Raw genomic sequence first — 25,299 nt, 5'->3', positions numbered from 1 at the left:
AGCAGTTTGAAGCCGAAACCGGGGTGCCCAGAGGAAGAGGCGACCGGATTGATCTTACGTCTACTATACGGAGTACCTGGTGTATTCGTGGAGTTTGGCCAACTTGTTGCATTCAAGCACGGTTCTTTTTTTTTTTTGCTTAAAAGAGGGTGCGAATTGGGCCCGACACAACGTGGACGTCTCTTCTCTTAAGAAGAAAAGCAAAAAACAAGAAAAAAGAAAATAACGGTGCCAATATTCCTCACGGCCTACCTACCTTTCTCTCCTAAGAAGCCTCTGCCCCCTCCTTTTGCATCCGATAGGAGAAGGGAAGGACCTCAGGTATCCAGGTATCCAGGCATCCAGGTGTCCGTCTCCTTTGCCACCGTCTGTCCTACCACTACACTCTACACTCCAACTGTCGGGAATCGCCTGACCTCCCACCTCAGCGGCGTCTTTCCCACGGCTGACAAACCACGCCGGCTCTGCTGTGGGAGCGATCGGAATCGACCAATCACGACTCCTCCCGGTGACCCCACCCCTGGAACATCTATCCCAAAAGGGACTCCGTTCGATCTTTACCTGTTTGGGCCACACTAGCACGTGGGTGCATGTGACTCCCCAGACGGGTTCAAAATACGTACTGCCCATACATTCTCCGTTGATTTCTCGTTCACTCCAGGGTGAACCTCGCGTCGGAGGGGCATTCACCACGCCAGGATGGAGCAGTCCACTCCGCAGAATATGTTGCGTGACTTGCCCCGTGCCCCCGTAAACTCTGGCTCGGCACCGGATTATTGGAACAACCTCGATGCCTTGTGTATTCCCACCTCCGATCAACATGCACATCCCGCACCGCAACGGCTCCAGCAGCCCCCGCCACAGCCACAACAACCACCACAACAGCAGCCCATGGGCATCAGCTGGGATCACCCGGTTTTCAGTCAACAACATCCGCAGCCTCAGCAAGAGCATGGCCATGGCATGTACCCTTCGGCTACACCCCAGTCGTGGCGTGCCAATTCACTGCATCATCAGCCGATCCTGCCATCGGGAAGTCCTCATGGATTTGGAGTTCCCGGACAATATAGTCAGCTGCATCAATATCCTCAGGGGCAGGTGTCCTTCGACTCGCGACCCTTGACTCCCTCAGATAATCCCGCATACCAGACGTTCCCATTCCCTCGTAATTATTATCCTCCGCAGCATCTGGCCGTTCCAGACACCTTTTCTCAATCACCCACGCCGCAGGCGACTCAAACGCCACCGCAACCAGTGCAGTATCAACCGGTTGCACATTCAAATGCGATCAATGGGTATCCTCTGTCTACAACCTTTTCTGACGAGAATGCGGTAAGATCCCCCCTCTTCCTTTTTCCACAGCTCGAACGAGTTCTGAACTAATACGTAATAGCATCCATTGGGACTCTCTCATGAATTTCCCGAACCCATCCCCAATGTGCCGGGCCATCAGACCATCAACCCTCAATTCCTAGACACTCCGCAGGCCACTAATCATCACCCATCTTTCTCCAACTATCTTTACGTAAACCCCAATGAATTCCAGGATTCTCAAGATCCAAAGTAAGTTTTCTGGCCCAATCGCAATTAGTTTGGAGGCGTTTCTGACCTTTACTCTCTCAGGGTCTTTGATTTCTATCGGAATGATATTCAACTGCAGGCGGGGCCGCCCGCTGTTGGCAGCCAAGGCGTCCCGGTACGCCCTCAGGGTATGGAAGCTTTCTTGCCAGCAAACGGTATGTTCGAGATTTCGCCCTCAATGTTCCTCCTTTAGCTTGACGTTAATCTATGGTATAGGACAAAAACCCGTGGCAGTCCCATTGCCAATAACAGCGGCCGATGCACGGAAACAGATACCGATTACCAAGATTCTACCAAAGAATGCTACCGGTAAAGTGAGTAGTAAGAGGGTTGATGGGAAAATGGCGGGATCTTCCGGCTCTGAAAGCGACTCCGATGACTCGGACCTCGAGATTGAGCATGAGCCCCCGGAGAAATCTCCCATTCCCCCCTCCCGTCCTACTGAGCCTGAAGCAGCTGCCAATTATGATACATTACGAGCTGTGTGGTTCCCCCGTAATAGACGACCTAACGCCGACAAAGTCAAGAGTGCTCTAGTTGCATTCAAAGATGTCGTCAAAAAAGTAAGGGATGCTTGGAAAGACAAGACGCAAGCCATGAAGATGGCAGAGAATAAGGGCGACAACGACAAAGCAGCCAAGTTCAAGAAGGAAACTGCCTCCCAGAGACGCATAATGAACGTGGTTGTCAAGACCACCCTGGACAGAGCCCACCCTATGATCATTGAGAAGTATGTCTTTTTTCTCTCTCCACCCCCGTCCTTTTCCTACTCCCCTACGAACCTGGCATATCGTTGTCATGGCCATAGAAGTCAGAAACGAATTGAAAGCCTCTCCCATGTAATTTCCATTAAAGGAATGCTTATAAGTAAGGGTGGCTTTTATGCTGTGCACCCAAGGACAATACATGTCCCGCTGTGTCCCTTAAAGAAAAGAAGAAGAAAAAAGAAACACGAACAAGTCAAGAATCGCGCGAAAGCCTCGGTATTCTGCGGAGATGCTAGTTTGGCCACATAATTAAACGTTTAGTGGGCTCACTAAGTCTCCAGCTGATAACGACTGGCCGCCGAGAGTTCTTGTATTACGACGACCCGTGTTCCAAATTTGCCCTCAATTTCGCGTTGTGTGTTTGAATTCTTATTAGCTTCGCAATGCTGACACAATTATCATAGGCTGGGAGAACATCCAATCGCAGTGTCTGCTATGTATTCGTTTCTTTTGGATCGTCATCAGGCTTCTGACATCGACGGGGTCCTTACTGTGAACCTTCTTGAGGTGAGTCGATATCATTATGCATATCCATTGATCAGACAACTAACATTTACACAGTTGCTTTCGCGTTTCACGACTATGGATGATGAGGCCCTCCAAAAGACAAACGTTGCTAAACTTTTGCCCAGATTTGTCAAGAAAGGTGGCGTAAAGGTTAGAGGTCTGGCACAAAAGATATTGGACAACGCTGCCGCATCTACCAAACGGAAGCAAGAAACTGCGAAGCCGGGGTCAAAGGAAGGGTCGCCTAACAGAAATGGCACGTCTACTGATACGGCACCTACCGAGGCTCCTGGCGCAAAAAGAGCGAGGGAGAACGACAACAGCAATGGGCTGCCTGCCACCAAGAAAATGGTGGTTACGTCCAATATCAAGAATCCCTCCAAGCCCAGTAACCCCGTGGTCGCCAACGGCCCTGCCAAGAAACCCCAAGAAGGAGCCGCGGTAATTGCTGCCCGTCCGAAAGCCAACATTATTGCACCCAAACCTACCAACCTGTTTGGAAGTTTGAGCTCAGCCTCGAAGAGACCCGGTACTTCTAATGCCGAGAGAGCGGCCGCGGCCGCGGCCACCCCGAGGCCCAGGTAAGAAGTCTTCCCATGTCATGTCAAACACAATGTCTAACTCCATGAAGCGCCCTTTCTGAAAAGAAAGAGTCTCAACCGGCTGCTCCAAAGCCGGCATTATCTTTCGGTGACATAATGGCAGACCTTAATAAACAGAAGGACCCTGCTCCCGCCCAACCTGCTGAGGACAAAACGCCCGAGACCGAAGAAGAGCGGAAGAAGAGACTTCGGAAGGAGGCCCGACGAAGGCTACGGGTTACCTGGAAACCGGATAGCCAGCTTGTCCAAGTTCGCACGTTCACGCATGACCCTGATGAGGAGCTTCATCTCGGTGATCATGAAGTGGGTGATGTGAAGGGTGAAGGGAGCGTACTCAAACTCCATAGAGACATGGATGATATGGACGAGGATGATGATGGCGGTCTCCGCGAGGAGTCTCTGCTTGATTATTATGAACCGACCGGTACGTTACTTCTTACTCTTGGCCTCATATCAATTTTACTGATTTGTCTAGCAATCGATGACGAAAACATCACGTCTCCAGACCGTTCTGGGAACTTTGTGAAACGCGGAGGCAACAAACAGCCTACCAGCTCCGAAAAAGAGGCTCAGGATCATAGGGAAGCCACCACCCTCATGGTGTTTTACACTTCTCCGGCGGAAGTCCCGCCCTCACCGAAGGAGCCACCTGCACCGACCGACGAGGAAATCGTCACGGATGTGGTTGATTTCGGGGAACTCCCAGACAAGGTCAAGGTATGTCTTTTCATATTCGGGGTTCTTTTTAATTTACGTTACAATCATCTGACTTGGCCTTTTCTACAGGCCCGACAAGAGCGGTATTACTCAATGGTCAACCCTAAACCTGCGCCTCTGGCCCAGCCGAGCACGCAGAACAGCAACAGCAACAGCAACAACCAATTTGACATCTCGAACTTGTTGAAGATCATCCAGAATGCACCTCTACAACAGCAGTCGACTCCGCCACCGCCACCTCCTCAGCCCGCACCACAGGCGCCGATGTCTGATCTGGAGCGAACAATCAGCATGTTCCGTCAACAGCAGGTTGCCCAACCCGCCCAAGCGCCAGTGTTGCAGGTGCCCCAGTTTCCTCCGGTTTCTCAACCGCCCGCAACACAAGGTCTTGATTTCCAAAAATTATTGTCCGTCATCAATGGACAGAAACAGATGCCCCAGCCCCCACCGCAGCCTCAGCCTCAGAAATCGCAACCTAATGTCGCGCCAAACCTTGCCGCCATCATTTCTCAGATTGCCAACCCCAATCAGCAAGCGACCCCCAACTTTGCTCAACAGCAAGGTAATTACGAGGATCCCGATCGCAAGCGTATGCGCGAAGGCAATGGATACGATGGACACGATGACGATCGCTATGGTCACCCCAAAAGAGGCAGACCAAATGGCCCAGGCAAAAAACACGTAAGTTTGCAGTGGAACATTTATTCAGTGATCTCGTTACTGACTATGCAATAGCCTAAAGCAGGTTTGGTTCCTTGCCGATACTGGCCTGAAGGGAAATGCATCAAGGGAGATGACTGCACCTTCCGCCATGACCCTCTCAACTAATATACTATTCTCCTTCTCAATCCCCCATTTCTGATACCCCATGTGACTTTTTTTTTTTTTTCCCTTTTCACTCTCATAGTTTCCCCTATGAATTCATGTATAACCATAATCTTGCATATGAGAGGCCCTCTACTCGACATCACTCCATGATAATGCGTTCGACTGGCGGATATTCCGGCGTTTGTTGTGCTCACGAGATTTACATTCATCCACTCGGCATTGTTCATCTAGCGTTGTGCCTGACTTGAAAGCATCTTGTGCATGGGTCAACACTGAGGAGTTTCGTGATTTTTGCAAAGCTGTCATGTCTCTTTTATTCTCTTTGTTTCCTGTCTTTCTCTCTCTCCTTGCTTTTCCTCTCATGATGGAATTACGCGTGGCTGGGTCGGACGCTCAGCCAAGGCACATTGACATCGCCACAAGGCAAGCCAAATATGTACATTACATTAGAATGGCATCCAGCGATGGACGATTGTCTCTTTTACCTTGATATGCATGTAATACGCAGCCTTTATTCTCAGAATCAGAATGTGTTTTGAGGAATTATATTTTCCATGTAGATTTGCCGATGTGCTGTAGATTCTGATACAGGCCTTGCAACAATAAGACTCGTTGTTCACAACACCCTGGATTTTACAAGTAAAAATCGAACCTCACTGAATCTCGACGTTGCCTCCTGCAAAGATGAAGCAGTGTTCTGACCACACAACATATAGAGTATATCCTTGGCGGGGATCAACTAGGGTTAGAAAATGGTGGGCCGCTCACTTCCAATTGATGCCCGAGGCATCATGAATCCTCCCGCTCTCACTGATACACTATTACAGTACTCCGTCGCAGCATCTACTTCTGAACCACCTCAGGAGACCACAGACATTTTACAAGTTTATTTATTTTTTCCTTTTCCAGACAGCGATTGTATCTATAAGATATAGATCCTGAAGCCGTGAGATCCCACAAAACCATGCCCCCCTCCACCTTCGACGTGCAGAAATGCACCCACCTGATCATCGTCTGCTGTCATGCAATCTACCTCGGGGGATCAACAAAGGGCATCTCAGAGGATGAATGGTAAGAAGCATAAAAAAAATAAGACATAATCCCACCTCTCCACCCCTACAATCAAAATAAACCCCAGATATCATTGCATGATGATTGCTGCAATTCATCCTTAGCTGACGCAAACATATACACCGAGACAGGCTAATTGAGCCCTTCCAAAAGGGCGAAACGCCCACTTTCACGTCCCACGTCAAAGCAGGTCTTCGAGCTGCGGCGGAGGATCCGGAAAGTCTGCTTGTATTTTCGGGGTATGTGTGTGTGTGTGGATATACTACCTGTATCCCGGCTCTATTCTTTATAACGTGGCATGGAATGGCTACTTAAGACTGATTGATCTATGTAACAGAGGCGCAACAAAAAGAGCCTTGACGGATCTCGCCGAGGGTGATTCATATCGTGTAAGACCTCCCCTTTACATTACCTAAATCACACCGATATCTAGATAAAAACGGACCCAAAGAAATACATACTCACCGTGACCACGCAGAACCTCGCCAAAGATAACGCCTACTTCACATATTCCGACAGGATCAACGCCTTACAAATAACAACCGAAACACACGCCACAGATTCATACCAGAATGTGCTTTTCTCACTGCTGAAGTTTCGAGTACATACCGGCAACTATCCGACGCGGGTTACTGTCGTGACGCACGAATTCAAGCGGAAGAGGTTCATAGAGTACCATTTTCCTGCTATCGGACTTGCTCCGGTCGCCTCGGCTTCTTCCACTTCCACTTCCACTGGTGCAGATGGGCGTGAGTCTAGATGCCAATGCAAAGGGAATGTAGTTGGGATTAATCCGCCGGAGGAAGTGACGTCGGAGGCGTCGTTGATTGCAGGAGAAGAGAAGAGGGGGATTGGGCTTTGGAAGGAAGATCGGTATGGAGTTCAGGTGGAGCTGGCAGGGAAGAGAGCGAAGAGGGGGTGGAATCCGGGGATGGAGATGGGTGTTTTTGGAGACTTGGGGCTGGAGCCGGTGGTGGAGGAGTTGGTATGTTGGGATGGGGGAGAGGGTGGGAATGAGTGGTTTTCGAAGATGGACCATTTACCGTGGTATAAATAGTGACGAAAAGAGAGTGAAGAGAGGAATAAAGTAATGCATACTCATTAGTCGTTATGGTAGATAACTTCTTGGCTTTTGCGGCCGTATGGTCTTGAAATTCATGGTACAGAAACCCCCGAAATGAAAGCAAATGGAAGAACCCTCCGTGTTATCCCTAACGCCTCCGTATAGAACACCTCCTAGTCCACTGTAGAATGCCGAGTTTAATCGGCAAGGCGGTAGCTGACGAGAGTCTCCACTCTGTGGTTATTTGTGCTGAAGCTTCTGAGCTGCACCTTCTCGGCGTTTTTGATCTCCTTGGCGTCGCTGTCGCCCCATTCGACCGGCACCTCCGAGTCTGCGTCCGCATACACGAGTACATTGAATGTGCAGTCTCCATCGAGGACGGGGAGGAAGGTAACAGAGGCAGTGATCTGCCGAAAAATGGCTTGGACCTCGTCCTGGATCTCTTTTTCGGTTTTCTCAACCGTTTCGGTAGCAGGGGCGGGAGCATCTCTGTAGACAAGAACAGTTAGTTTGCGTTCCTAAAAGTTGCATAGAGAATATTTATTACCCTGCAGCAGCGTTTTCCTTATCACCAGCTTTTCGGGCTGCCAAGCTCTTGCTGTGCTTGGTGTGTATTTGAACCTGGATCCCAATCAGTCTATGCAAGCAGGTTCTCGGGTCGGGTGACATACGTCAAACTGCCATCTCTCCACATGTTCACCAGTCTCCTTGTCGGTGATTACCACGACGAGCTTCGAGATTTTGCCTCCCATCATCCACTTGTTCAACTGCGACATGATCTTCTTGATGTAGGCTTTGACTTGGTCATCGGAGGTGACTGAATTGATCGGTAAGCGAGAGGGCATGTGGGAGGGAGCGAGATTGACCAACCGAGCATGTTGAGGCCATACTTCTTTACTCTGGATAGATGTCAGTCGCAACTTTTTCTCAAGAGGTCGAGAGAAAGAAAACTTACGTTGTGAAGTCTTCTGGGGGGTAGACTCCGCGTTGGAACCTAAGGGCGGGATTGATGAGTATCTTTGAATCGCAACTGACATAGACGTCCGCTTACAGAATGGAGTTGATGGAGTATTCAAACTAGTGTAATCAGCATAGTCCATGAATCCCTGACTTGGAAGGATTACTCACGAATTCAGCCACAAGCTTCGCCGACCCTGCGGGGGACGTTAGTTTCGCACTGACGAACGCTAAGACCCGTATGCCTTACCTTTCAGCGACAACTTGTGGACCTTGGACTTATCTTTTGTCGAGGACATGATGGGATGAGCTGGAGATCACTGAAATCGGTGGTGTTGAGAGTCAGGACAGATGGTTGTGTGGAGGGAAAAACGAGCGTCGCTTTGTTTACTCCGATAGTCGCCGCAGCAATCGACCGCCCGCCCAATCGTTTTCTCCGCAGAGCCGCACTTTTTTTTTGCCCGCCAAATCGGACTCCATCCAGCTGTCATCGACAAGCGCGAGAGGACCACCCTGACCTACACTCTCCTCCTTCTCATGCCATTGCAGCACTCCAGATGCGAGGATGCCTGCAATTAGCCAGATGGCTGAGCGCGGTGCAGAAATGCCCAGCTGCAAGCCCTCTCAAGGCGCCATCCGCCCGTTTTAACTACCTTCGTTCCTTTACCAGCGCCGCCGTTTACCAATCGGCACGTTCAAGAGCGGCCGCTGCCAAACCCGTTTCCGACCTTGAACAGAGAATCGCCGCCATCCCGATCGACCGATACCGCAATTTCTGTATCGTTGCTCACGTCGACCATGGCAAGAGCACGTTGTCCGACCGAATGCTGGAACTGACGGGGACCATCCAGCCGGGAACTAACAAGCAAGTGTTGGATAAGTTGGACGTCGAGCGGGAACGTGGAATCACCGTCAAGGCGCAGACATGCACCATGATCTACAATCACAACGGGGAGGACTACTTGTTGCATCTTGTCGATACGCCGGGCCACGTCGACTTCCGCGCGGAGGTCTCACGGAGTTACGCCAGTTGCGGAGGCGCATTGCTGCTGGTCGATGCGAGCCAGGGTATCCAGGCGCAGACCGTGGCAAACTTCTATCTGGCTTTCGCGCAGGGATTGGAATTGATTCCTGTCATCAACAAGGTGGATCTGCCGTCCGCCGATCCCGAGCGGGCCCTCGAACAGATGAGAACATCCTTCGAAATCGACACCGAAAACGCCGTGGGAGTTTCGGCCAAAACCGGTCTGAATGTGGCAAAGCTGCTACCGACTGTGGTCGAGAAGATTCCAGCGTAGGTTTCTTCTGCATTTGGACTGACTGTAACGCTAGTACTGACAAGACCTAGGCCGATTGGCGATTCCAAAAAACCCCTCCGAATGCTCCTGGTCGACTCCTGGTACGATACTTACAAGGGCGTTATCTGCCTGGTCCGTGTGTTCGATGGCGAGATTCGAGCCGGGGATCAGCTTGTGTCCTTTGCGACTGGGATTAAATATTTCGTGGGCGAGGTGGGAATCATGTATCCGCTTGAGACTTCGCAGACTGTCATTCGTGCTGGCCAGGTGGGATATATCTTCTTCAACCCCGGCATGAAACGCAGCAAAGAAGCCAAGATCGGCGACACATACACCAAGATTGGGTCCGAAAAGGCCGTGGAACCGCTTCCCGGTTTCGAGGAACCGAAGGCAATGGTTTTCGTGGCTGCGTATCCCATGGATGCGGATCATTTCGAGCATCTGGAGGACAGCATTAACCAGCTGATGCTGAATGACAGGAGTATTACGGTGCAAAAGGAGTCTTCCGAGGCCCTTGGTGCGGGCTTCCGACTGGGGTTCCTAGGAACCCTACATTGCTCGGTGTTTGAGGACCGCCTTCGTCAGGAACATGGCGCTAGCATCATCATCACCCCACCTTCCGTACCCGTGAAGGTGCTCTGGAAGGACGGCAGGGAAGAGATCATTACTAGCCCGGCTCGTTTCCCCGATGAGGATGACGTGCGCACGAAAATCGCGGAACTACAAGAGCCATACGTCCTAGCTACTTTGACCTTCCCAGACGAATATCTGGGGAAGGTGATCGAACTCTGCGAATCCAACCGAGGCGTGCAGAAGAGCATTGAATATTTCACGGCGACCCAGGTAATTCTCAAGTACGACATACCGTTGGCGCAACTGGTCGATGACTTCTTTGGCAAGCTGAAGGGAGGTACCAAGGGATATGCCTCACTGGACTACGAGGAGTCTGCTTGGCAACCCAGCAACATTGTTAAGCTCCAGCTCCTGGTCAACAAGGCCCCAGTGGATGCGGTTGCACGTATCGTCCACTACAGTCAGATTGAACGACTTGGAAGACAGTGGGTGACCAAGTTCAAGCAGCACGTCGACCGGCAGCTGTTCGAGGTCATCATTCAAGCTGCCGTTGGGCGCAAGGTTGTGGCGCGTGAGACGGTCAAGCCGTACCGCAAGGACGTTCTTGCCAAGCTCCATGCAAGTGATGTCAGTCGACGGAGGAAATTGCTGGAGAAACAGAAAGAGGGACGCAAGAAGCTCCGCGCGGTCGGAAACGTGGTGATTGAACATAAAGCATTCCAGGCTTTCCTGGCCAAGTAGAGGCAGGAGGGCCAGTTGTATAGTGTGTATTATATTCTAGCGGGGAACTATTACCATGGTGTATAATTAGTCTTGAGATTATACTAAAATTTATTGGAACAGACATGAATGTCACTGAGCTCTATGTATAGATCGCATTCAACCTCAGGCTGTCCAGGCTGCCCCATGCGGACTGAATGCATGGTTTGTCTTGTCTCTGCATGCTGATTGAATGGGACGGCGGAGGGGGCGGGAGCAGCAGCTGACTATTCCTGTTCGGGTAGTTAGGCAGGTCGCTCCGTCGCCTTTGCCCGCAAAAAAGTTCGTCGCCGACCCCGCCGTTCGCCCTCTCCTTCTTCCACAAAAGTCCTGCGGTCGCCGTCCCTCTGCATCTCCAAGTCTCCTTTTTTGCCTGGTCGCGTGTATCGGAACCGCGACAAGAGACCCAATCTGCTCATCTAGTCTATTTGTCCCTGCCATGGTCAAGCTTTGACGGCGGCGATGCAACCTCCGGAAGGTGTGCAGGTCGACCTGGGCAAGGCCCAGGTCATCGATCGTGTTCCGAAAGTTATCAAAGAGCTCAAATTCGGTGTGCTGTAAGCTCTGGCCTCTTTGCTTTTCTGAAGATTTTCTGTCTGTGCGTGTTTGTGAGCGTGGGTGGCGGGCTAACTGCGGATGTGTCATACCCAGATCCAACGATGACATTGTCAGCCAAGGTGTGGTGGAAGTCTCGGACCGGAAGTTTTTCGACCTCGACCAAGACCGATCGGTAATTCCGCATGGACCCCTCGACTCACGTATGGGTATTTCCAGCAAGAGTGCAACATGTCAGACTTGCGGTGGTGCGCTCCAGGTCTGCAACGGACATTTCGGCCATGTGAAGCTTGTCTTGCCGTCCTTCCACGTCGGATATTTCAAGCGGGTGATTACGATTCTACAGGAGATTTGTAAGGAATGTTCACATATCTTGCTGCCCGAAGGCGAGCGCCGTACCTACCTCCGAGAAATGCGTCGGCCGAATCTGGATAATCTGCGGCGATTGCAGATCGCGAAACGGGTGAACGAGCGCTGTCGCAAGACCCGAACCTGCGACTCCTGCGGCGCCATCAACGGCGTCGTGAAAAAGGCGGGAAACAGCGCGCTGAAAATTTCGCACGACAAATTCCGAGCCTTCAATGCCTCGGCATCGGTGAAGAAAATCCCACCTCCCAGCAAGATCGTGTTTGATCGGTCGTTCGAGGAAGCTAGGGGCCATAATGCTGAGGTTGAGAAACACTACAAGAAGGCCCAGGATGACCTGAATGCGCTCCGAGTTTTGAACTTGTTCAAGAAAATCTCGGACTCAGACTGTGAACTGTTAGGATTGAACCCGAAGGAGGCAAGACCCGAAATGTTCCTGTGGCAGTATATTCCTGCTCCTCCGGTGTGCATTCGTCCTTCCGTCGGTCAAGACGCCGCATCCACGGAAGACGATTTGACTGCCAAATTGGGCGACATTATTCAGAGCAACATCAATCTGAAAAACTCGTTGTTGAAGGGTGCACCGGTGCAAACAATCATGGAATGCTGGGATTACATGCAACTGCAGATCGCCGTTTACATCAACAGCGATGTTCCCGGCCTGAACAAGGCGGACTTGGGCAAACCAATCCGAGGTTTTGTGCAGCGACTCAAAGGAAAGCAGGGACGATTCCGTGGTAACCTGTCTGGAAAGCGTGTCGACTTTTCAGGTCGAACGGTCATTTCGCCCGATCCTAACCTCCGAGTGGACGAAGTCGCCGTCCCTATCCTCGTGGCAAAGAACATGACCTATCCTGAGGTTGTGACGCGGTACAACAAGGAAAAACTGCAGAAGGTGGTTCGGAATGGTACTAAGAAATGGCCCGGAGCAAACTACATCACGAAGAAGGGGTCGACTTTCAAGCTTTTCCTGAAGTATGGTAATCTCAATATGATCGCCGATCAACTGCAGGAAGGGGACGTTATTGAACGTCACCTTGAGGATGGTGATATCGTCCTCTTCAACCGTCAGCCCTCTCTCCACAAATTGAGTATTCTGTCTCATTTTGCGAAAATCCGCCCGCATCGTACCTTCCGACTCAACGAGTGTGCCTGTAACCCGTACAACGCTGATTTCGATGGTGACGAAATGAACTTACACGTTCCGCAGACGGAAGAAGCTCGAGCCGAGGCCATGGAACTGATGGGAGTAAAGAATAACTTGGCAACCCCGAAGAACGGAGAACCGATTATTTCCGCCATTCAAGATTTCATCAGTGCGGCTTATATTATGAGTAGCAAGGATAACTTCTTTGACCGGCGCTCCTTCACGCAGCTGTGTCTTTACATGCTTGGACCTGAAACTCGCTTTGATCTTCCTCCTCCAACTGTGCTGAAGCCACAGATGCTTTGGACTGGAAAGCAGGTGTTTAACATTCTTATGCACCCGAACAAGGATGACCCCGTTCTGGTCAACCTGGACGCAGCATGCAAGACGTTCAAGGCCCCCAAGGATGGCAGTCCTCGGGACTTGGACCTAAACGACAGCTGGCTCATCGTTCGTAACTCAGAAGTCATGTGCGGTGTGATGGACAAGTCGACAGTTGGATCCGGAAAGAAGGACAACATCTTTTATGTCATGCTTCGAGATTTCGGACCTGCAGCAGCAGCTGAAGGTATGAACCGACTGTCAAGATTATCTGCACGCTGGTTCACCAACATGGGTTTCTCCATTGGTATCACGGATGTTTACCCCAGTGAAAGGCTTGTGCAATCTAAACAGGACCTGGTCGAAACTGCCTACGCGCAGTGTGACGAAGTCATCGCCAAATACAAGGCAGGCACTCTGGAGAAGTATCCAGGTTGTGACGAATTGCAGACCATGGAAAACCAGCTTTCGGGTATTCTCAGTAAGGTCCGTCAGCAGGCAGGAGACGAATGTATTGCGCAACTCAGCAAGTACAATTCTCCACTGATCATGGCCACGTCCGGATCCAAGGGTTCTAGTATCAACGTGTCACAGATGGTTGCTCTGGTCGGTCAGCAAATTATTGGTGGTCAGCGTGTGCAGGACGGTTTCCAGGACCGGACCCTACCCCATTTCCCGAAGAATGCCCGTCAGCCCCCATCGAAGGGTTTCGTTCGTAACAGTTTCTTCTCGGGACTAGAACCGACGGAGTTTATTTTCCACGCTATGTCCGGTCGTGAAGGTCTTGTCGATACCGCTGTCAAGACCGCCGAAACCGGTTACATGTCTCGACGGTTGATGAAGTCGTTGGAAGATCTCTCTACCATGTACGATGACACTGTCCGGAATTCCTCCGCGGCTATCGTCCAGTTCCAGTACGGAGATGACAAACTCGATCCGGTGGATATGGAAGGTAAAGCCAAGCCTGTCCATTTCGACCGGACTTTCACCCACTCTGAATCTACGACATACGACAATGATGAGCGCAGTCTCTTGCCTGCCGAGATCATGGAGGTTTGTGAAGACATGCTGTCTAAGGAGCGTGCTAAACTGGTCCGAAAAGACCTTATGGGTACTGAACTCGGCTACATGGATCGGTCAGACCATGGTATTGATCAGTTTGAGAGTGCCCGTGACTTCCTCGACTCCATCCAGCAATATGTTTCCACAAAGGCCGACCGGCTTATCTCTCGCGGTGGTGACTTTGATCCTAATGATGATCGGAGTCAGAAGGGTCTCAACCACACTGGAAAGTTGACCGAGACGACTCTCCGTGCGTTCATCTCTGCGTGTTTGATGAAGTACAAGAAGGCCCAGGTTGAGTCTGGTCATGCCGTTGGTGCAGTGGGTGCTCAGTCCATTGGTGAACCCGGAACTCAGATGACCCTGAAGACTTTCCATTTTGCTGGTGTCGCCGGTATGAGTATCACACAGGGTGTTCCCCGAATTAAGGAAATTATCAACGCGTCCAAGGAGATCAGTACGCCTGTCGTTGCTTGCGAACTTGTCACCAAGGATAATATCATTGCGGCTCGGATTGTCAAGGGCCGTATCGAGAAGACCTATCTTCGGGATATCATTCACTATGTCCGAGAGACATGGACTGGAAAGGAGGCCTACATTACTGTCAAGATCAACTGGAAGACCATTCAGGACCTGGCACTTGAGTTGAACATCAGAACTATTCTCGCTGCCATCAAGAATCATCGGCGCTTTAAGGCCGACGATCTTAAATTCCGGTGCTCGCGGTCGCATATCCACATCCACATGGACCTGGACCCTGCCAGCAAAGCAGGCCTCTCTAAGACAGAGATTGCATCTACCAGCGCAGATCCGTTCCTTCGTCTCAAGCATCTCAAGCGCATGCTTCCCGAGATCCAAGTCCTCGGCCACCCCTTGGCCTTCCGTGCAATCATCCGGACCGACGAAACCTCCACTAAGAACACCCTCCTCGTGGAAGGTTACGGTTTGAAGGAATGTATGACGACTCTCGGTGTTGATGGCCTCCGCACATCCACCAACAACGTCATGGAAATGCGCAACGTGCTCGGTATCGAAGCCGCCCGCTCCACCATCACGCAAGAAATCAGCGAGGTCATGAAAGACATGGACATCGATCCTCGTCACATGCAGCTCCTCGCCGATGTAATGACCTACAAGGGCGAAGTCCTGGGTATCACGCGATTCGGTCTTGCCAAGATGCGCGACTCCGTCCTCCAGCTCGCCTCGTTCGAAAAGACCGCCGACCATCTCTTCGACGCCGGTGGTGCCGGCCGCACGGATCTCATCGAGGGTGTCTCCGAATGTATCATCATGGGCAAGACCATGTCCATCGGTACCGGAGCCATGGAAGTCGTCCGCAAGATGAACTTCTTCGAGGGCCAAATCGGCGCCAAGAAGACCACCTTCGAGGATGCCTGGACCAGCACCGAGGCTTCCCTCGAGACGACCAGGAAGAGAAAAGGCCGTGCTTGAACATAACATGACATGACAATACCAATACCAATAGAACCTTGGAAAACAAAAACATCCTTGATCTATAATCTTGGTGGCTCTTTGTTCTGATCCTATCTACCCACACAGTTTGCAAAAAAGTTCGCATCACCTGGCGTTGGAAATTTGATTGGGCTTGTTTGAACCAGTATTGCTTTTGTACTACTTTTCTTTTTGTCCCCCCGTGAACTAACTGCTTTTTGCGCGCATTAGCGATACTGAAGGTAGTGTGGATGGTGATGGTTATATGACAGATCATCCTTGTACTATTGATTATGTGTTAGTTTTAACAATGAATTCGACGATGATAGATGTTCATTATTATACTGTGTAGATACCCCTCCCTCCCCAACTCTTCCAACTCCGTTTGTGTACTTCAAGCATTATCTTCACCAACAGGAGGTTTCTGTTCATCTGTACTCCCGCGTCGGAATTTAGACAAAGCCTCCCACATTCTCTTCACTTTTTCCAGCACGTCCTCGTAAGATCTCTCAAGTTGTTGAAATCTGACTGAATCGGCCCTGTCCAAGGACGGTATATGGTAGTGATAACCGTTCGAAGACTCAAACATAGAGATCAAGGCCTGCCTTGTAGCCGATTTCCATAGTCGTTTGATATCCTCCAGATGGAAGGCGATGTATGCGAGGGGAGTAGTGATGGCAATAGTGATGCAGACTATATAGTAAGGCCAATTAATCGAATTTACCAGACAGTATCTCTATAGGAGTTTCTGGAAAAGCGAAAAAGGAAACAACACAAGTCAGGAAGCAGGACTTACAAAGCATTGGGAAGATCCAGTTCGGTTGGTAAGCTAACTCTCCTTTGCTGTCGTGTTGGAAGGAAGTGACGTTCAATGCGAAGAGAGAGGATAAGAAGGACATAGGGGTCTGTGGGGGTAGAGTTGAATTAGAATGAATGAATGGTGGACAGATAGGTGGCAAGCCTTACAAAGACGATAGTTATAACCGTGAAGACCATGAGGGTTCTTCCCTGTTTAACGGATTCGAAGGCCTCTCTGAGACTGGTGCCGTTTTGCTCTAGATTGAGAATTTCGTTTACCTATAAGCAATAAGGAAGATTAGCCTGTATGCAGTATATGCAGTGTGTAGTAGATAAAACTTACGGAGCTCTTGATGGTATCCGTGATCTCAATCATCTCGTTGACTTCAGTAAGCATGTAATGCGGCCTTCTTTCAGATTTCGGATGGAGTGGACTTTTCTGGATATCAGCAAGAACGTGATCCTGCTGGGTTAGTATCGCTTTCAAGATCGTGAGCTCATCGCGGATATCTTTGACCTCATCTAGGAGGTCAGCGGCCTTGCTGATGGACGACCAGTTTTCATTTTCGTCGGTTTCACCGTGCAATAGCATTTTTGAAGGTGCGTCATGCAGCTTGTTTCCTTCCTCTGATGGCTTCTCTGCTCCAAGCTGTCCGTTTTCTGGTTTGCTGTCACCCTGTTTGGTTTGTGTTTTCTTGGCCTTGGGTGCTTTTCTCTTCTCATCTCTCTTTCTCGCCCTGTCCATTTTCCTTTTGAAGGAGGCGAACAGGTTTTTTTCTTCAACGGCCTGTTTCCATTAGCCTCGGGTATCAAGGGATCACTCTTAGAACGAACCTTGCTATTGACTGTTTCAGAGAAGATCTCGCGTACGGACTTGACAGATTTCTGGTTGCTTTCAGGACTGGCAAGATCATCTGGACCAGAGCCCTGCCAAGTGACGGTATTGATGAAGTCGATGCAAAAGCTAACAATGAACTTGCTCATCTCATCAACAGAGGATGGCAAAGGTCGTCCCTTCTTTCTTGACTTGGCTTCCCTTAGGTGATTGAAAATGCCTTCGATCACAGGATCTTCACGACCATCCGGTCTGCAAGTAGAGGAGGTAATGATAGTCTCTTTGTGGTGACTTGAGTTAGTAAAATGCCACTAAATGAATGACGATGTCTTTGAAGCTTACCATCATCTATGACCCAAAGCCAGAGCTGGTCAACGCCGAGGATTGGCCACCAGTGTCTGCTTTTCTCCACCCCGTCACCATTCTTGCCTCCGATCAAATAACGGGTCACAACCTGGTTTTCGTCGCGGCCTTTGATATCATTTCCATTCAAAGAATGATAATAGAATTGATCCAGAGACCTCGTTCTATGACCAGATCCAGTTCTAGCTTGTTGTTCAGAATCATCCGTGGTCTCGCCAACCCTGTGTCAACCGTACTCAGCTCCATACAATTCCCGGGCTACCTTTTTGAACTCACTGGCTATCGCTCCGATCACGTTTAAGGAATACCAAGTATGGCATCTGAACAGTTAGTAGGCATTCGCGTGTCCTCTGGTCGAATCAAGCTTACATATAGAGCAGTCCTTTGATACGTAACTAGTCACTCAGCATCAGCATTGTCAAATTATACAATCAAGGTGATGCAAACCGGTTTGAAATTCAATCTGTTCGGGCTCAGTTATAACTTCCTTGGCTTTCTCTTGTTGCTTAGCTCCCTCTGGTCCTGCCGTGTCCTCCTCTCCTTCACCATGAGGAGGATTCGGCAATGTTTGAGTGGTTTTGTCCTGCATGGAGCGTTTCTTAATCTTTGAGACACTCTCTTTCTAAGAAACAAGTATTAGTTCTGTAAAGTTGGTATTTTGGGAGGACCTCACCATGCAGACTGGTTTCATGAACTTAGACCCAAAAGCACCAGTTGGCATCTCTGTCCAGCTGCTCCGCATAAAGTCTCGCATCGGTATATAATCATCCTCTCCTTTCTTTTTGTCTTGGTACAGTCGTAAGGCGAGATCCTAGTAAGGAAGATTAGTGAGCCCCAAAATTTATCGTGCCGTCATTCTTATAAACAATACCTCCATAAACCTCAACTAGTTAAGTTAGTTATCTGCCGGGATCTAGATCGATCAGGACGATTGTCACTTACATTATTGAGCGGTAGATGTATCCATCTCATGCGAAGATCCTCAGGCAGGTATTGTTTTTCCTTTGCAGCTTCTTCGCTGATCTTTCCCAGCGTCTGTCTTGCCTGTTGCATGATCTGATCCGCACCACCATCTTTTTCCCTCCCCTTTTCCGTGCTGGCACCCTTGTAGATGACATTCCACATTTTGCGTGACCGGCGAAGGATATCCACCCGTCCATTTGAGTTGTAGAAATCAACAATCGTGGCGTCATACTTCTCAATTTCGTCTTTTGTAGATGAATCTAGCTTCAACTTCTCGTTCAACTTGTGCGAATCCGATGCTTCTATCACGGGAGGGGGGTCTCGCAGCATATCCAAGGTTAGAAAATACCGGTCGTCAGTGCCTGATCCGGCCTTGTCGGTTTGGGACCTAAGACCATCGTTTCGACCGTCATTTCCTACTCTATCTCCGTCTCTTTCCTTACCGGGTTTTGGTGTTTTCGCATTCCTGAATTTCATCTTCTCCGCTATTTCTTTGGCTTCCCTTCGGTCCTGAGTTGCTTTGCTGCTCGGAGGAGCTGTTCTCAGAAGCCACCAAACAACAACATATCTTCCATGATAAGCAGCGAGTTTCAGCGGGGTGTTCGGTTCAAAATGGAGTTTGTGGCGCGGTTTTTCAAGCCGATTGAGGATCTCATAATGTTTCCGATGTCTTGCAGCCGCCCAAATAAGAATGCTTTCTTTGGTCTCCGAATCACTCATACCCATGGCCTTCGCAACATCTTCAAAATTGTTCTCACACTCCGCTTGTCGGAATGCAGCTGTTTTCTCGGTTCCATTTGCGAGGTTGGCGAGGACCTCCACAGCCTTTTCAGCGGCACTCAGCTCCTTCGTTTTCTTTTCGGCGTCCAGTTCGGAGTTATTAAAAATGTCTGCATAACACCGAACTGCCAACGTCAACGCATCGCGACCTGTATCGCCTGTTTTCAAGACACGGTCTGCACCTTTCTCCAACAGCAACTCAACCACATCACCAAACCCATTAGTGCAGGCTAGATGGAGTGGAGTCCAAGCATCACAGTCCAGGATGTCTATAGGTTGACCTTTATCAAGCAACGGCTCAATCATTTCTTTGCATCCGAACTTGCCAGCAAAATGAAGAGGGGTCTGGTCGTCCACTGATTTTGCCCAGATGTCTGCTCCATAATCTAGAAGCTTTTCTGTGATCTGTCTTATGTCGGTCTTATTCTCGTTGTAAACTAGTACATGGAGCTCCGATTCGTTGGCGTTGCTCTTCTTGTTGACATCTACTTCACGATCGATAAGCTGCTGTACAACATTTGCGGTCGAGTGGCGACAGGCCATCAATAGTGGAGTGTAATCGTCGCAGTTTTGGATATGGACATCGGGATTCCGAGCAAGTATGGTAGTTATGACCTCCTCGCTGCTATACCTTAAAGCTGTAAGTAGAGGCGTCCATCCGTCCATATCCCGCTTATTCAAGTCAGCGTTCTTCTCCAAGAGCGACCGAACGACATCCACGCTTGAATATTCAGATGCCATCATCAACGGTGTGCATCCCTCATCATTGACGGGGTTGACGTTGATATCGCTGCAATCAATCAATAGGTCAATGACTCCCTGGAAGTTGTGTCTTAAAGCCGCAAGAAGCGGCGTCCACCCATCTGGTCTCTGAGCATTAGGGTCGGCACCTCGTTCGAGTAGAAGTTTCACGATATCGGCTTTTCCTTCGATCGCAGCGCCATAGAGCGGTACCCATCCATCTTCATCTCGGGCTTCGATTTTGGCGCCTCTTTTGATCAGCAGCTCTGCGAGCTGGTAGTGCCCATGCCTCGATGCCAAATGAAGTGCTGTCTCACCAATATTCGTCTTCGCGTCAATATCGGCGTTGTCGTCGAGCGCCTTTTCCACTTCTTCGAGACACCCATCTTCAGCGTAATTCAGCAACCGCTTATCTGGTGTAGACTTATTCTCCGTTTCATTATCGCTTTCCCCGTTGGAATGAGTGCTGTCGGAGTCACTGGGGGAAGTGTCTTCGCTGCTTAAAGACGGCTTAGCGGGGCTGATGACAGGATCAACAGTTTGAGGTTTCTGTGCGCTATCTTCATCGCTGGTTGGGTTTGGGTCGTTCATGCCGATAAGGACTCGTTTATTAGAACAGGTTGCTGTAAGACACCGATGAAAATGCGATGCTTTTTGACTCAATCATCAACCCCCGATGGCCCTGGCTCATATGAAGGCCAGAAAAGAGACGGCGGCTGCATTAAACTAGCGTGTCGCGCGATATGCTGACATGGTCTGGGCTGAAATAAATACATGGCCGGCAACAGCTAGACTCGGTTCAGCTCCGTTACGAGTGTTGATGGCTGCAGATAGGCTGAGGAACTGAATATTTAATTGGCGTGGGGAACGAGCGCATGGACACCATGGATCATGGGACAGTTCGCATCCTCTTCGTAGATAGAAGCAATCACAGTCCGTCGTCTTCTTCAAGAGAAACAATTCAATGATAGATGCGGTCTAATTAAAGGATAATGTGATGAGGAAAAGAGAAAGAAGGATGAGAGAAGGAGAGATGTACTGAATAGGTCGTAACCGGGGTGGGGTCTTCCAAATTTCCCATCTTCCATTTCCTCTTTCGCTTCCAGCTTTGCTCCTCTCGTATTTGCATTCTGAATATCTTCTACAATCAATCCTCTATATTCAGGAACTCTGCATACACATACCACGTCTAGATGAAACAGTTTGGGTCATTTCTACCGGATGCTTCATGTAGCCGTAAATATATTTTAAGCCTGCGATACTTATCAATTACAAGGGCGATAAAGATACAAAATGTATTGAAAACGCTTTCCGAACAATAATTTGCGATCATCATGATTTTTCCAAGTTCACATTAACGATGGACCCATAAAGCAAGCCTGGCTGCCAGCCTGTCTCGCAGTGTGGCTATGAAAAATGGATCACAGCGCCAATGGAGGATCTGCCCTAAAATCTCACTACGAGCCGCGCCCGAGGCTGTGTATAGGTAGAACACCACAGCCTGATACCTAAAGATCCACTATCCACCTCGCTACGAGCGTTCCATAAATTGGATACTTTGCCTCATCAAAGAAGCAATCCCACGCAACCATCATCAAACGACGAATAAACCCGCAATGACACTCTGCAAGACCTGCGACTCACTACCCATCGGGGAGACTGATAAAGCAACGCTCGGAGAGTATAACGAGCTTGTTTCAAGAGCAGACGCTGGCTGCGACGGTTGTCGATTCTTCATCGCAGTTCTTCAGTCTTCTGGTACCTGGAAATCCCGCTTGGAAGAATTACCAGGGAAAGTGCTCTTCTTGGAACACCTTCGCTTGCAGGTTAAGAAACCGACCGAGTTGGGTAGATATAGATACACTGTGGATGATTTGAATTTCGATATTTGCGTTCCGGAAGGAGAAGAACGTATGTTCTATGTCGATATCCGCAGTTGAAATGCGATATGGTACCTTTTATTAACGAATTGTTAGACGAGGAACTTGACTCGGTGCGGATTGTGCCTACAAACCCCTTAAATGAGAAATGCCTCAATCAGATCCGATCGTGGGTTTCAGAATGCTCTGGACATATGAATTGCTCGAAATCGAGGCCCGTTAGCCTCCCCAAAGTGGTCATTGAAATTCCCAGTGACGAAAAAGAGGCGCCCCAAGTCTGTCTTTCCGAAGGACGAACAGGTAACTACGCTGTTCTAAGCTATTGCTCCGACAATACTCCAGCTCTGCCAGTTTCAGAAACTACCAACTTTCCTATTTCACTGGATGTACATTCGCTTCCGAAGACTGTAACGGACGCTATAGAGATCACCCGCCGATTAGGATATCGTTACCTATGGGTCGACGCGCTCTGCATGAGCGGCCACAACTGGGACGAAAACATACGGGCATTTGTTTCCATCTACAACCAAGCCGAAGTGATGCTTTCAGCCACGAATGGAGAAGATGCTAACTCGGGTTTACTTCACGAAAGACAAGTGCTCTACTCCCCGGCATTGGGCCTCGAGAAGAACAGATATCTGCGACAACAGCTGCTGCGGTGGGGATCAGATCTGGAAAACTCTCCGCTGGAGAAGCGCGGCTGGCCTTTTGTGGAACGCGCTCTAGCACCGCGGATTGTGCATTTTGGCAAACATCAGATGATATGGGAATGCGTGGCAGGACTCAAGTACGAGGCATCCAAGCACAAAAACAATGAGATCGGCAGTGGGCAGATCCGAATGCGGTATCGAAAAGAGGTGGTCCAGCCCTATATCAATAAGGCGCTCCTTGGCCACAGCAACAACGAACCCATAAACAGCAACGATCTCAATCGATATGAGGCCTGGCACCAATGCGTTGATGAATTCTCAGACCGAAAACTGAAAAGACCAGCCGACAAACTGCCCGCCATGGCTCCGCTAGCTGGTCTTCTAGATGACGGCTCCATGGGGACGTACTTGGCCGGAGTCTGGAGCAACAACATCGCCGTCGGTCTAGCTTGGGGACGACCTTGGGCTCTATTCACCCCATCGCCAGTTTACCGAGCGCCAAGCTGGAGCTGGGCCAGCGTCGAGGGCAAGGTAAGCTCGACGGTGCTTGGATGGCCGGAGGACCTGATGGAAGAGCATTGCAAGGACCCAGCCTGGATCAACAAGTACCAACCTAAACTGCTATCACATAGCGTGATCCTCGAGGACCCATCAAACCCCTACGGCCGGGTTTTAGAAGGCTCCTCCATCACACTCGAGGGCAGCTGCATTGGATTCACGAGCCTTGCGAAGGCGCTTGGACCCACTCCTCATTTTCAAGTAATCCCACTCTTAGACGAATCTCAGGCGTTCGATTGCCAATGCTGCGCTGGCCGATCGGACGAGGACCAGGAGACAGAAATGAAGATAAAGGGCGATATCGAACACCATATCTGCATGGTATTGCAGGGGGATGCATGGAGAGTACAAGAGGAGTGGAATCCACACCGGGGTTTCTGCGATCTTCTCATGCTGAAAGCTTTGGGCGACATGACTTTCAAACGGGTCGGCATGATGCGTATCAGTACCCAGGACCCCGAGCCTGCGCATGCAGCGTTCGATGCATTGGATTGGGAGAGGCGGGAGTTGAAATTGGTTTGATCTGCTGATCTCGAGTTGTGATGGATGTGCGCTTCCATGTTAGCTCAAGACAATATCACTAGATGACTACGGACTGATATATCCGGAACTGCATCCTGAAGCTATGAAGTGCATTCAGACTTATGTCTACATTCAGAGGCCTGTCGATTGCAAACTTGACGTCCATCATCTCATTCAGCCAGAATCGGACTGATAATGATAGAGCCAGTCCACAGCCCCGTGGCTAGAAGATGGACCATCTCTGTACACCAGCGCGTTTCCAGGGCCGGTTGACTCCACTGGCAACCGCACATGTTATAGAGACCTCCCCACGATGAACCGAGAATCCAGGAACCAAGAATATCGAGAGACCGAGCAAAGTAATTGTATTCGCCCCTATGTAAGGAAAAAAGCCGATACCGAATATCAAATCGTCTCAAAAAAGAATCTCTACAACAAAGATAGAGAGCAGAGCCGTTTCAAATGCCATCAATTAAGGACAACCCCCAGTTCGCAGAAAATATTCGTTACACAACAAATCTGCCAGCCTCCCGTTTTGATTTTCGCGCGCGGCAAACCGGTGGGGGAATCATAGTCGCCGAGTCATCGAAATTTTTTTTTGGTCTTTCGGAGGATGCGTCAAATTTACGAGCTGGGGTTGGCGTTCATCTGTAGAGTTCATCGCGTGTAAGCTTTCCATCTATCCATCTCGACTGGAGATTTCGATCCTCATCGAAGTCTCTCCATCTTCGTGGTTTGTTCCTTCATACCTTGCGCTTGCCTCCGGTCATGGTGACGTTGACGAAACGGCGAGTGTAGATGATTCTCTTCTTGGCGCGGCCCTTGGGGACCTTAGGCTTCTCCTGCTTCTCGACCTTGGGGGTGGCGCTCTTGACCTTACCGGCACGAGCGAGCTATACAACGATTCAGTTAGATATCACCAGTTCTGATCTGCCGAGGGGGGACCGTCTCGAGGGACGAAAAAGTGGCGGGTGGTGGGTGAGGGCGAGCTTACCGATCCGTGGACCTAGAAGAATCGAAAGTTAGCATACAAGTCCTCCTTTCATCATTTTGATCGCATTTTCCATCGAAAATGGCATCGAAAGTTCCAGGGACAACATACTTTACCCATATTGGCGGCGAAATCTGGTGCAACAAGGGAGGCTGTTTGGGAGAAGGGTTGTCGATGGCGTTGTCGTTCTCGGGAGGGTTTTGGACGAATTTTCGCTGTGCGAGTGCGGTCACGGGTTTGTGCGGTCGACCCACCGTGGGCTGGCCGGATTAATGTATTGCCTCCACTCAGCGCGCGGGCGGTGAGTCTGACTCAGCGAGCCTCGTTTAGCTCGGCTTTCCGGTGACTCACCGCGTAGCGTCACCAACTTACCGGTCGGATTCTGGGGGATTCAGTTGGAGTTGGGCAGTGGTTGGTGCTGATGACAGATGATATCATCTCAATTATCGGAGCATTCCTTTTCTCTTGGACAATGGCAATGAATGTTCCAGACTCGTGGCATCTGCCATAGGGATACTCCATGGCACATTTCCTTTACATACCTAGACTATGCGCAAAGCCACCTGAATTGCTGCGAAGTATTAAAGTAAAA

General features: G+C 49.9%; 7 protein-coding genes across 7 annotated transcripts; 5 read left to right on the top strand and 2 right to left on the bottom strand.

The window, feature by feature from the left end:
- Positions 1-699: 699 nt before the first annotated feature.
- KD926_007814 (uncharacterized protein) lies at positions 700-5,002 on the top strand (the record flags this gene model as incomplete). The annotated part of the gene is made up of 10 exons (XM_053100702.1): positions 700-1,332; positions 1,394-1,563; positions 1,624-1,736; positions 1,798-2,311; positions 2,753-2,855; positions 2,910-3,436; positions 3,487-3,881; positions 3,933-4,174; positions 4,244-4,855; positions 4,910-5,002. 10 exons carry the CDS (start codon positions 700-702, stop codon positions 5,000-5,002), a joined length of 3,402 nt encoding a protein of 1,133 aa, XP_052955714.1.
- A 964-nt stretch (positions 5,003-5,966) lies between these two features.
- KD926_007813 (DUF218 domain protein) lies at positions 5,967-7,130 on the top strand (the record flags this gene model as incomplete). Its single annotated transcript, XM_053100701.1, has 4 exons — positions 5,967-6,073; positions 6,205-6,312; positions 6,411-6,462; positions 6,552-7,130. The coding sequence occupies 4 exons, from the start codon at positions 5,967-5,969 to the stop codon at positions 7,128-7,130; spliced, it is 846 nt and encodes a 281-aa protein (XP_052955713.1).
- A 203-nt stretch (positions 7,131-7,333) lies between these two features.
- KD926_007812 (spindle checkpoint protein MAD2) lies at positions 7,334-8,392 on the bottom strand (the record flags this gene model as incomplete). Its single annotated transcript, XM_053100700.1, has 8 exons — positions 7,334-7,625; positions 7,684-7,757; positions 7,808-7,953; positions 8,007-8,035; positions 8,092-8,130; positions 8,188-8,213; positions 8,265-8,290; positions 8,344-8,392. The coding sequence occupies 8 exons, from the start codon at positions 8,390-8,392 to the stop codon at positions 7,334-7,336; spliced, it is 681 nt and encodes a 226-aa protein (XP_052955712.1).
- Positions 8,393-8,650: 258 nt separating this feature from the next.
- KD926_007811 (GTPase GUF1) lies at positions 8,651-10,705 on the top strand (the record flags this gene model as incomplete). The annotated part of the gene is made up of 2 exons (XM_053100699.1): positions 8,651-9,387; positions 9,442-10,705. The coding sequence occupies 2 exons, from the start codon at positions 8,651-8,653 to the stop codon at positions 10,703-10,705; spliced, it is 2,001 nt and encodes a 666-aa protein (XP_052955711.1).
- A 480-nt stretch (positions 10,706-11,185) lies between these two features.
- Positions 11,186-15,626, top strand: KD926_007810 (DNA-directed RNA polymerase III core subunit RPO31; the record flags this gene model as incomplete). The annotated part of the gene is made up of 2 exons (XM_053100697.1): positions 11,186-11,280; positions 11,375-15,626. 2 exons carry the CDS (start codon positions 11,186-11,188, stop codon positions 15,624-15,626), a joined length of 4,347 nt encoding a protein of 1,448 aa, XP_052955710.1.
- Positions 15,627-16,020: 394 nt separating this feature from the next.
- KD926_007809 (uncharacterized protein) lies at positions 16,021-20,697 on the bottom strand (the record flags this gene model as incomplete). The annotated part of the gene is made up of 12 exons (XM_053100696.1): positions 16,021-16,319; positions 16,423-16,531; positions 16,593-16,703; positions 16,768-17,211; positions 17,259-17,539; positions 17,602-17,843; positions 17,899-17,942; positions 17,992-18,017; positions 18,070-18,244; positions 18,296-18,433; positions 18,494-18,508; positions 18,565-20,697. 12 exons carry the CDS (start codon positions 20,695-20,697, stop codon positions 16,021-16,023), a joined length of 4,017 nt encoding a protein of 1,338 aa, XP_052955709.1.
- Positions 20,698-21,722: 1,025 nt separating this feature from the next.
- KD926_007808 (putative HET domain protein) lies at positions 21,723-23,716 on the top strand (the record flags this gene model as incomplete). Its single annotated transcript, XM_053100695.1, has 2 exons — positions 21,723-22,017; positions 22,083-23,716. The coding sequence occupies 2 exons, from the start codon at positions 21,723-21,725 to the stop codon at positions 23,714-23,716; spliced, it is 1,929 nt and encodes a 642-aa protein (XP_052955708.1).
- Between the last annotated feature and the right edge of the window lie 1,583 nt (positions 23,717-25,299).

The sequence above is a fragment of the Aspergillus affinis genome (assembly GCF_023601865.1).
Source record: "Aspergillus affinis strain CMG 70 chromosome Unknown NODE_48_length_219146_cov_87_397053, whole genome shotgun sequence".
Taxonomy (NCBI): domain Eukaryota; kingdom Fungi; phylum Ascomycota; class Eurotiomycetes; order Eurotiales; family Aspergillaceae; genus Aspergillus; species Aspergillus affinis.
Note: the sequence above shows the minus strand (reverse complement) of the source record. Positions and strands in the feature narration are given on the sequence as shown.